Source organism: Chiloscyllium plagiosum, unplaced genomic scaffold, assembly GCF_037043375.1.
Source record: "Chiloscyllium plagiosum isolate Xiang-an unplaced genomic scaffold, Cpla_swu_hap1 HiC_scaffold_19, whole genome shotgun sequence".
NCBI classification, from domain to species: Eukaryota; Metazoa; Chordata; class Chondrichthyes; order Orectolobiformes; family Hemiscylliidae; genus Chiloscyllium; species Chiloscyllium plagiosum.
This window is the reverse complement of record NW_028270157.1, coordinates 54,158,460-54,170,423: the sequence shown is the minus strand read 5'-3', so window position 1 is coordinate 54,170,423 and position 11,964 is coordinate 54,158,460. Positions and strand designations below refer to the sequence as shown.

At 40.3% G+C, this 11,964-nt stretch overlaps 1 protein-coding gene across 2 annotated transcripts in view; it reads left to right on the top strand.

Moving 5' to 3' along the window:
• The first annotated feature begins 1,458 nt into the window (after positions 1-1,458).
• Positions 1,459-11,964, top strand: part of pnpla3 (patatin-like phospholipase domain containing 3) — a 29,251-nt gene continuing 18,745 nt past the window's right edge. For both annotated transcript variants that reach the window (XR_006314458.2, XM_043709204.2), the window contains exons 1-2: positions 1,459-2,010; positions 8,781-9,013. Coding sequence is in view for 1 of the 2 variants with exons in the window: in XM_043709204.2 (XP_043565139.2) it covers positions 1,824-2,010; positions 8,781-9,013 (420 nt within the window). In the remaining variant the exon portion in view is untranslated. The remainder of the gene's footprint in view (positions 2,011-8,780; positions 9,014-11,964) is intronic.

Genomic DNA, 11,964 nt, shown 5'->3' with positions numbered 1-11,964 from the left:
GGACCTGTGGTGAAGGCAGTCATTCAAGAGGGTCCTTTGTTATTCGTTATTTACATAAATGATCTGGATGTGAATATACAAGGCATGATTAGTGTGTTTGCAAATGATACAAAATTAGGAGGTTTATAGCCAGAAAGGCTTATATCAAAAATTACAAAGGGATCTTGATCAGATTGGGAAGTGGGCTGAGGATTGGCAAATGCAATTCAATACAGATAAGTGTGAGATGTTGTAATTTGGGAAGTCAAACCAAGGTAGGATTAATACAGTAAATAAGAAGGTTTTGAGGAGTGTTGTGGAACAGAGAGACTTAGGAGTACAAGTACATAGTTTGTTGAAAGTAGTGTCACAGGTAGACAGGATGGTGAAGAAGGCATTTAGCATTCTGGCTTTCATTGGTCAGGGCACTGAGTATAGGAGTTGGGGTGATATGTTACAGTTGTATAAATTGTTGGTGAGGCCACACTTGGGAGTACAGTTTTGATCACCCTGTTATAGGAAAGACATAGTTAAACTGGAAAAAGTGCGAAAAAAGATTTACCAGGATGTTGCCAGTACTAGCAGGCCTGAGTTCTAGGGAGAGGTTGCATAGGATAGGACTTTATTCCTTGGAACGTAGGAGAATGAGGGGTGATCTTATCAAAGTGTATAAAATCATGAGGGGCATAGATTGGATGAATGCATATAGTCTTTTTCCCAGGAATGGAAGCACACTAGCTTTCGGAGCGACGCTCCTTCAAACCTGTTGGACTATAACCTGGCGTTGTGTGATTTTTAACTTTGTACACCCCAGTCCAACACCGGGATCTCCAAATCATCCCAGGAATGAGGAATTGAAAATTATAGGGCATAGGGAAAGAATTATGAAGGACCTGAGGGGTAACTTCTTTGTGCAGAGAGTCATGCATAATGAGCTGCCAGAGAAAGTGGTTGAGGCGGGTACAATAGCAACATTTGGATAGGTATATGGATGGGAAGGGTTCAGAAGGATATAGACCAAATGCAGACAATTGGAAGGAGCTGAGTGGGCACCATGGTCAGAATGGACCAGTTTGGGCTCAATGGCCTGTTTCCATGCTGTATTACTCTACGACTCTAAGAGGACAATGGATTTCTATTTTAAATAGAAATCAATATGGGGGATAAAGTGATGCTCATTTGGAGAGTCAGTGCAGACACCATAAGCTGAATAATGTTCTGCTCTGTAACTCTGTTGTGATGATGTAGGGCTTCCGTTGTTAATAATGCTTCAAAACCGCCGTTCGCTCCTATTCCTTCTCTCTTCGATTGGAATAACTTCGTATTTTGACTGATAACAATTCAATTGTAAATTACAGGATTTTCAATGACTTGATTAGATATGAAAACCTGCAGAACTGTCACATTCGCTGTCAACGATTAAAATTGTTGCCAATATGCTTCTATTCCACCAACTGCGGTAGGCAGCAAGCTCCCTCAACTTACCTTCCAGCATTTTTCTTTCTAAGTTGCTGATATTTTGGTAAATGTTGCGTTTGCACCTTTCACCTGTAAATTTCACCGGTGTGTATATGAAAATATCGACGTGAAATAAGCCAGGTTCCATTAAAATGAATTTGGAGAGTGATTAAAAGTTCTCCAATAATTCCATGTCCCCACCCTTAAGTCTGTGTAGTTGATTGGCCAGTGTTAGCGTTACTGTCACACGGACACAGTGCCTTTAAACTGAGCCTCCTGCTTGCCGTGTGAAACAGATCAGGAGAAAGACGATTAGCTCAGCTCTCCTTAATGTAAACTCTTAGGGTTGTGAAATTCCCTTGTCGCTTTCCTCTCTGTAGCTCGAGATGCTCGATCTGGAAGGCGGCTGGAACATCTCTTTCGCTGGCTGCGGGTTTCTGGGTGTTTATCATATCGGTGCAGCGAGCAGTATCCAAGAACACGCTCCTTACCTGACCAGGGACGCCACCAGGATCTATGGAGCGTCCGCCGGAGCGCTCACCGCCGCCGCTGTGGTCTGCGGGGTTCCGCTGGGTGAGTCCCAAACCTGGGGTGGACAGGGGACACCATCTGGGTCAATAAATCATCGACACGAACGTCAGTATCCTGCTGAGTACGGGGCTGGCGAGGGCTTTAGAATCCAAAGGAAAGTCAGAGATGAGGTAATGTTTGGAAAATGGGCAGCGGGCAATTTTGGAAAGTTTTTTTTTTAAAATTTATTTCAAAAATATACTTTGTTTACAAAAAAATCTTATTCACAAAGGCAGTTCAGTTCTGTACAATGGCACATTAAGGAAACAAACAGACCATTGGAGTTACATTTTTTTAATACATAGTATTTCCCTTTTTGGAGTCTGGAAAATGTGTATAATTTTGCCTCCAATGATTGAACTTTTGTCTCTTCACCGTCATCGTCACTAACTTTTACATTTAAAATCAAATAGCTTCCAGTTTTGAGAAACTGCAACAGCGTTTTGAGCGGCAATGTCTTGGAGCCTGGCTTGTTTCTCGTTCAGACTGCAACACATGAAATTTCCACTATTCTCCCAACAATTCCAATACCGAATGTGTTTTACATCCGCTGCAGAAGCAGTGGATGTGTTTAATTGATTGTTTTCTTGTTAACGCACCATATTTGGCCGCTTCATCTTATTTACTAATAGGGTTGACAGAATGATCCTCAGTAGCTGGAGGTTTTTGTATTGCACAGAATCCAGTGAAGAGAAATTCCAAGGAGAAAGTAAAGCTTGTTTTCTCTCGGCCTGCCCCTATTTAATAAACACCCTGAGTCTCCTCGCTGATTTCCCGCACATTTAATACACAATGATTTAACAAGTCGCTTTATTATTAGCTGGGACAGCTGTTAAGTTTTTTAAAAATCTGATTCGCTGTATCCAATGTTAATGTGGAGTTACTTCCTGCCCAGGGTTGGATGGTGATTTGTAATTCCTCAGAATTTGAAGGCAGTGGTTCCACGATGAATCACGGCTGACCTGAGGAACAGCGCTCTGTGTAATTGGAGGCTGCTCCGTGGACTGATTTCATGGCGCGGGTTTCAAAGTCCGCTTGTTGGTGGGGTTACTGTCGGCCATTGACCTCACTGACCTCACACCGAGCTTGTTGTAATTAGGCTCTTTTCAAATACAAACTTGTCAAAAATGATTTTAAAAGTTCAAATTTTTTTCAAAATAACACTTGCACTGTTTACGTGGAAAGTGGATGCTTAGTTTTGGTATTAAAGGGACTCCCTTTTTATAATTAAAAGCCTTTTTAAAAATGATATTATCCAGTGTGGATACTTTTTAAGGGAAAAAGCAGTTTTAGCAATCATTACAAATGTTTGCTGGTATATCTTTAGGATGAACTAAACGACTTCACTAATTTACAAGCTGAATTTAAACATGCATGATTACACTTTAAATTAAATAAAATGTTCCCTCCTGAGGGGCTTTGAAGAATGTCATCGATCTGTACTTAACAATGACTTCATTCAGTCACATTGGCTGTATTTGTTGTTCACAATGTGACCCCTGCACACTGGGTGACCATGTGCTGAATATGTACATTCTGTAAAAATGGCCCCAAATTTCCTGCTGCCTGCCACTTGGATACATCCCCTTGTTCCATGCCAACATTTCTGTCACAGGCATGTTACAGTGCTGCAATGAGCTTCAACACCAGCTTAAGGAACAACACCTCATCTTTCACCTTGATAGCAAACTTGAGTTTAACAATTTTAAGAACTTAAATATCTTTCTCTATTTTCATTAGTCTTCTCCCACTACACACCTCTACCCCTCAGTCCTCTTGTCAAACATATATACTACTTGTTAGCAGCATACCTAGCATTTATCTCTCTCAGCTTATCATCAACAATCTTTTTTTGCCTATCCTCTTTGTTGTTACATGCTTTCCTGTGCAGGTCTATCACTTTTGTCTCCAAGTACCTTTTTATTCACTTACTCAGTCATTTACTTCCATTTAGAATGTATTTGCAGCTTACAATGCATTGTCTTGCCTTGGCAAGACTAAATATGGATTGGGTTATAGCCTTTTGCTTGGTTGACAAGCATTATCTTTTAGTATTTCTATCCTCTGCCTTGCTATGTGCATGTTTCCATCCATAAGCTGCTGTACTGTTCCAGCAGTACAGCAGCTTATGGTTGACACCAACCAGAGGAAATGCACTTCCTGCTGCTTGCTCCATTTTAGCCAACACATCATGTCATAATAGACTTTGATCTTGACAAGAATCACCAAAAGCCAAGGTAGCTGTTCTTCCTTTAAGGAGTTTTTGATTCTGATTTCCTTTCCTCCGCATGTAGCTGCAACTGTCTGAATCGCTATCAAAAGTTTGTGAACTTTTGTGTACCTTGAACCCAGTGTTATGACCCCAGCTGATTAATACTAGACAAGTCTGGTTCCAGAGTGAAATCTAGACTGATTCACCAATGCTTTATTTTGGTTACCTATACTTAATCACTGAACATGTTCATATGTAGTTGCTAATATACTCCTTAACAAAAGGACATGAGTGTAATGTTGTAAAGAGAGGGGGAAGAAAACTGGTTTTTAAACAAATTACATTTTGGAAAGATCTTATTGTAAGCAACCAAGCAAAAACTAACTCTTTCTTTCAGCAATATCTTTTACAGATGTTGAATCCTAGTCATGCATTACTGCTATCTGAAAATTTCTTCAACTGGCAGGTTCGTAAGCATTGCTTTTGCAATCTTTGCGCACATTCACCAGTTGTGAATTTTTCTGAGACTCAAAACATTTTTTTCATTGCACCTGACAGAAGATATGCTGGCTTTTTCCAGACTTATGTACTTGAACCATTAAAACAGTAAAACAGTTTAAGACTTCTTTCCAACCCTCTTAGCCTGAAAACCTCCAAGTTAAAGACAACTTTTCAAAAAAGATCTATTCCAGCAGAACTTGAATGCTTGAGGCTATTGACCATCTATCTTTATCACACTAGCAAATATTCAACTCTGTAAACATCCCTGCATTTTTATCTCCAGGTAATGTGCTTGTCATTTAACTTAAGTTAGAGTTATAAATACGTACAGCACGGAAACAGAACCTTCGGTCCGACTTGGCCATGCCAACCAGATATCCGGATCTCATCCCACCTGCCCCATATTCCTCCAAACCCTTCCTATTGATATACCCATCCAAATGCCTTTTAAATGTTGCAATTGTATTAGCCTTCACCACTTCCTCTGGCAGTTCATTCCATACACGTACCACTCTTTGAAAAAGTTGCCCCTTGGGTCTCTTTTATCTTTCCCCTCTCACCCTAAACCTATACTCTCCAGTTCTGGACTCCCTGACCCCAGGGAAAAGACTTTGTCTATTTATCATATCCATGCCCGTCATAATTTTGTAAACCTCTATAAGGTCACCCCTCCGCCTCCGAGGAAAACAGCCTCCGCCTGTTCAACCTCTCGCTAAAGCTCAAATCCTCCAACTCTGGCAACATTCTTGTAAGTCTTTTCTGAACCCTTTCAAGTTTCATAACATCATCCCAATAGTAAGGAGATCAGAATTGCACGCAATATTCCAAAAGTGGCCTAACCAACATCCTGTACAGCTGCAACAGTAATCTCCCAACTCCTGTACTCAATATCTGACCAATAAAGGCAAGCATACCAAACGCCGCCTTCACTATCCTATCTACCTGCAACTCCACTTTCAAGGAGCTACGAACCTACACTCCAAGGTCTCATTGTTCAGCAACACTCCCTAGAACCTTACCATTAAGTGTATAAGTCCTGCTAAGATTTGCTTTCCCAAAATGTAGCCCCTCACAATTTATCTGAATTAAACTCCATCTGCCACGCCTCAGGCCATTGGCCCATTTCATCAAGATCCTGTTGTACCTCAAGATCTGAGGCAACCCTCGCTGTCAACTACAACTCCAATTTTGGTGTCTTCTGCAAACTTATGATTATATACCTCTTATGCTCACATCCAAATCATTACATAAAGTGACAGAAAGTAGTGGATCCAGCACCGATCCTTGTGGCACTCCACTGGTCACAGGTCTGCAGTCTTAAAAGCAACCCTCCACCATCACTTCTGTCTTCTACCTTTGAAACAGTTCTGTATCCAAATGGCTAGTTCTCCCTGCATTCCATGGGATCTAACCTTGCTAATCAGTCTCATGGGGGAACCTTGTCAACTGCCTTACTGAAGTCCATATAGATCAGGTCTACTGCTCTGACCTCATCAATCCTCTTGGTTACTACCTTAAATAACTCAATCAAGTTTGTGAGACATGATTTCCCACACACAAAGCCGTGTTGACTATCCCTAATCAGTCCTTGCCTTTCCAAATAAGTGTACTTCCTGTCCCTCAGGATTCCCTCCAATAACTTGCCTACCACCGACGTCAGACTCACTGGTCTATTGAAGAAAGGGAATATTCTTGAATTGTTAAGTAATACATTAAACTCCTTACATGGAGATAGTTTGAGACCACAAGTGTTTAATTAAAATCCTGAGGGGCTGCTTCAAGCTGATAAAGTTTACATTCCATTGTATGAAGACTAGAGGCAGAGGGTTATCAGCTTATCGAAACTGGCAATTGAAGCCACGTTTAAGGTGGACCTTAAGCCCTTCCTGAAGAAGGGCTTATGCCTGAAACGTCGATTCTCCTGTTCCCTGGATGCTGCCTGACCTGCTGCGCTTTTCCAGCAACACATTTCCAGCTCTTAAGCTCATAAGATAAAGGCCGGCAAGTATGTTCTGCCATTCCATCAGGGCTGATGTGCGCCTCACCCCGATTTTCCTGCCTTCAATCCATTACCAAATTTAAAAATGTCTAACTCCTCATTTAAATTTAATTACTGTCCCAGCATCCACCACATTTATGGGTAGTGAATTCCACCGATGCACAACCCTTTGGGAGAAGTAGTTTCTCCCCAACTGTTTTAAATTTGTTACCCATTATCCGAAGACTATGACCTCTCATTCTAGAATGCTCCACAAGTGGAAGCATCTGCTCCACATTTTATCCACACCACCTTTTTTTTATCATCTTGAATACCTCAATTTTATCTCCCATCATTCTTCTAATTTCCAAAGAACATAGACCTCAACTGTTCAATCTCTCTTCAAATGACAAACCCTGACCTCTGGGATTAATCTAGTGAACCTTTTCTGAATGCCACCAAGGCCACTACTTTCCTCAAATAAGGAGACCAAAACTGTGCACAATACTCCAGGTTTCAACAATACCTTTTTATAGTTGTAACAATATTTCCTTACTTTTTTACACTATATTGCTTTAGCTATAAAAGCCAACATTCCATTTGCTTTCTTTATCTGCTGTACCTGCATGCTAGCTTTGTGACTCCTGAACAAGTAAACCTAGATCCTTCTGCACTGGAGCACCCCTAAGTGTCCCCTCACTAAGATAATAGGTCGCCTTCCTATTTTCTCAACCCAAATGCATGACCTCGCACTTATCCACATTAAACTCCATCTGCCACATTTTGGCCCACTCTCCTAACCTATCTATAATCCATTTGTAATGTTCTTATTTCTTCATTGCAATTTACCATCCTGTCTATTTTTGTTTTCCACAAATTTTGCCAAAGAGCATTCTAACCCTGTATCCAAGTTGTTATTGTCGATTTGTAAAAAGCTGGGGTCCAAGGACTGAACCTGTGGCACCCCACTAGTTACATCTTGCCATCCAGACAAAAACAAATCCCAACTCTGTCTTCTGTCCATCAGCCAGTCATCTATCCAGGCTAATAAATTACCCCTAATTCCATATGATCCAAACTTGTGTGGCATTTTATCAAACACCTTCTTCTGGAAGTCCAGACAAATTTATATCTACAGTGTGCCTGTTATCCACTTTGCTTGTTACATCTTCAAAGAATTTAGTCCAACATGATTTGCCCTTCATAAAGCCATGCTGACTCTAATGGATATGAAATGGAACGAGTACTCTCTAATGGGATTAATATGATTGTGTATTTTTTTTTTTGAAATAGTTAAAATTCTGTTATGTAACTGGTTTGGTTTAATCTATTTTTCCATTTGTGTAATAAAATCTGCCTTTATTGCGCTTCTGTTTTGGTGCAATTTGTGGTTGTTTAACAAGACCATCTAGTTTAAAACTGAAAAGGAATGATCTATCAAGCCAACGTTTAGCTGGGATTATAAAGTTAAGACTCTTAGATTAAATGAGGTACTGGATTTGAAGTATAGTTTAATTATATAAAATAAGTCCACAACTGAATTATACTTGTCAAATTATGACAATTAGGAACTATGTTGAAGCCTTCTAAACTTTTTCAGCATTGTGCTACTTTCCAAGGAGACTATCAGTTATGTCAAGAAATTGGAGAAGCAGGAGTTTTTCTCATTGGAATAGAGCATGGTTATAAGACTTAAATGTTTTTTGGAGTTCAATCATTTTAATGAAGATGCTGTGTTCAGGTTCAGAAGGGTGAGTAGTCAGTAATCAAGAACGTGCAATTTGTGTAATTGAGGAAATCGGTCATTAAGACTTTAAATTAGACAGTTTATGATCTGGAATGTATTGCCTGAAAGGGTCATTAACTTTAAAGGGTATTTGATAAATGGTAAGGCCAAAATTTACACTATTTTATGGAAAGAAAGGGAAATTGATTAGCTCGGACTTTAAAAGAACTGTCAAGGGCCGAATGATCTGAATGGCTTTCTTGTGTGCGATATTATTCTGATTGCATAATCTATTATTTCTTCGTGTATTGATGAACTGCAATTCTCTAACTTTATTCTTTGTTTAACTCTTCAAGACAGTTGTTGTGCAGATGTCATGAAAGTAGCTAAGGAAGCCAGAAAAAGACACCTAGGACCTCTGCACCCATCCTTCAACCTCGTAAAAATAATTAAAAATGGACTTTTCAGGAATCTTCCAGAAAATGCACACCAACTAGCCACAGGCAGGCTCTGCATTTCTCTTACACGGGTACCCGACGGTGAGAATGTGCTGGTATCTGAGTTCAACTCTAAGGAAGAACTCATTCAGGTAAGATGGAATCTCCTCAAACTGTAGCTGTCTCTACATTGTTATATGTGCTGAGTCATAATTTTTACCTCAATTAGGATTGTACAAAGCAATGATATGGGACTGCAACTGAGGCTAACAGTCTGTGAATTGCTGAGTACCTCTGCACCTGAGTGGGGATAGGGGATACTTGTCACTCAGCGATGACAACAAACTTTAGGAGTTCAATCACATGAGTGTTTGTGACATTTTGCATATTGCTATTATAAAAGATAAGTCAGGGTCTGTGCAATTGTCAGTGTTTGCAAACGTTCCTGTACCGAAACTAAAACAACCTTGGACATGTGCAGCGTAACACAAATCCAAAGGTGCTATTGGTGAGTGCATGCTGTCCCTTAAGGTGCACTGTCAAGGTTCCCCACACACTGCTATGTCCCTTTGAAATTACAAACTAACAAAAGCTGCCAGTCTAATGCTGCCAGTTTTCCATATTTGAAACAGAAATTTGGAAAATGTTGCATCTTATTGAATGAGGTATAAGTGAATGTTTTCATAATGTATAAAGTCATGTTTGACATGCTCAATGGCCCTAAAAAGTTAATTTTAAATTTGTGTACTGTCAAATTTATCTCCTAAGTTCCATATTTTGGCAATCATTTGAAAGTCTGTTTTACTTGATTTTAGCTTTTATATTAATGAAGTTGTACACCTTAGTGTACACCTGAAAATGTAAATGAAGACTTTTAAGACCTTGTAACTTCCTGGTTTGCTGTGTGTGAGTACTTCAATGTGATTGTCTAGTTCCTTGTTGACATCATTGATATGGCACACAGAAATACCCTGTTGATTTGAGAGCAGATTTAATCTACTGTTGGTACATTTTTGTCAGATTGATAGATCTTTGTGGACAGTTCTCTTTTGAGGTCAATGGTTAACATCCTTACTTCATCACTGGACTGGCCTGGATTTTATACAATGTCAAAATCATCCTGGGATTGAGCCACTGTGCTTATTTTATTTTGCTCTTGTTCTACTATTACCAGTATTTGTTTTGAAGTTTAATTAACACTTTTTTTTTTTAATTTTAAATTTCATGAGGAAATATGACTTTCAGCAAAAAAACATAAGGTTTGTCTTTTGAGAGTCTGAGTCTGTCCAAAGTTTAAAAATCGTACAACACCAGGTTATAGTCCAACAGGTTTAATTGGAAGCACTAGCTTTCGGAGCGACGCTCCTTCATCAGTTGGTTGTGACCTGATGAAGGAGCAGTGGTCCGAAAGCTAGTGTTTCCAATTAAACCTGTTGGACTATAACCTGGTGTTCGTGATTTTAATTTTTTTAAAAACTTTGTACGCCCCAGTCCAACACCAGCATTTCCAAATCATGAGTTTGTCAAATCATTGAGATTGTTGCTCTCTTGTTAGCCAAATGTTCTTCCTCACTGCAATGACTGCTCGTTATGTTCTCCCTGAGGTGGAGGTGTCGGTGTCGGTGTTGGACTGGGGTGGACAATGTTAAAAATCACACCAGGTGATTGTCCAAAAGGTTTATTGGGAAGTACAAGCTTTTGAGGTATTGCTGCTTCATCAAGTAGCTAATAGGGCAAAATCATAGGTACAGAGTTTATAGTAAAAGGTCAATGTGTCGTACACCTGATGCGATATATTGAGCAAACCTAGGTTGTTAAGTCTTTTAGAATAGGTTGCAGCTTTCTAATCACTGATTTATGTAAATCCCAGAACGTCTTTCTCAGGGCTGTGATGTGAACGTAAGGATTTTTTAAAAAAAAGTGATCTCTCAGCTCAGACAGTGTATTAAAGGTGTGAGGTTAGAGTCTGAAAATGTGTTGCTGGAAAAGCGCAGCAGGTCAGGCAGCATCCAAGGAGCAGGAGAATCGATGTTTCGGGCATGAGCCCTTCTTCAGGAATGGTAAGAGTCTGTCTATATCCCAACCTTGAGTCATACTGGTTCTGTTTCCAAAGTAGGAATTTATAAAATGTCACAGGGAATTCAGAATGGTGTTTTGCCTCCCTGGTGCCAGGATCAAGGGTGTCTCAGGATGCAGAATGTTCTCAAGGGGGAGAGGGCCCAGTCGGAGGTTACTGTACACATTGGAACAAATGACATAGGAAGGGAAAAGGATGAGATTCTGAATGGAGAATATAGAGAATTAGGCAGGAATTTAAAAAGGAGATCCTCCAGAGTAATGACATTTGGATTACTCCTGGTGCTGTGAGCTAGTGAATGTAGGAATAGTAGGGTAGAACAGATGAATGCATGGCTGAGGAGCTGGAGCATGGGAGAAGGATTCACACTTTTGGATCATTGGAATCTCTTTTGGGTTAGCAGCGACCTGGACAAGAAGGATGTTTGAAACTGAATTGGAAGGGGACTAATCTACTAACAGGGAGATTTTCAAGAGCTGCTCGGGAGGTTTTAAACTAGTAAGATGGGGTGGGGGGGCGGGGGGGTGGTTGGGAAACAGGGAAATAGTGAGGCAAGAGATCAATCTGAGACTAATACAGCTGAGAAAAGATGAGTCGGGCAGGCAGGGACAAGGTAGAGAACAATAAACTGCATTTATTTCAATGCAAGAGGCCCAACACGGAAGGCAAATGAACTCGGGGCATGATTAGGAACATGGGACTGGGATATCATAGCAATTACAGAAATGTGGCTCCGGGAAGGGCAGGACTGACAGCTTAATGTTCCAGGATACAAATGCTATAGGAAGGATAGAAAGGGAGGCAAGAGAGGAGAGGAAGTGGCATTTTTGATAAGGGATAGCATTACAGCTGTGCTGAGGGAGGATATTCCTGGAAATACATCCAGGGAAGTTATTTGGGTTGAACCAAGAAATAAAAAAAAGGATGATCACCTTTATTGGGATTGTATTATAGACCCCCCCCCCCCCCCCCCCCCCCCACCAATAGTCAGAGGGAAATTGAGAAACAAACTTGTAAGGAGATCTG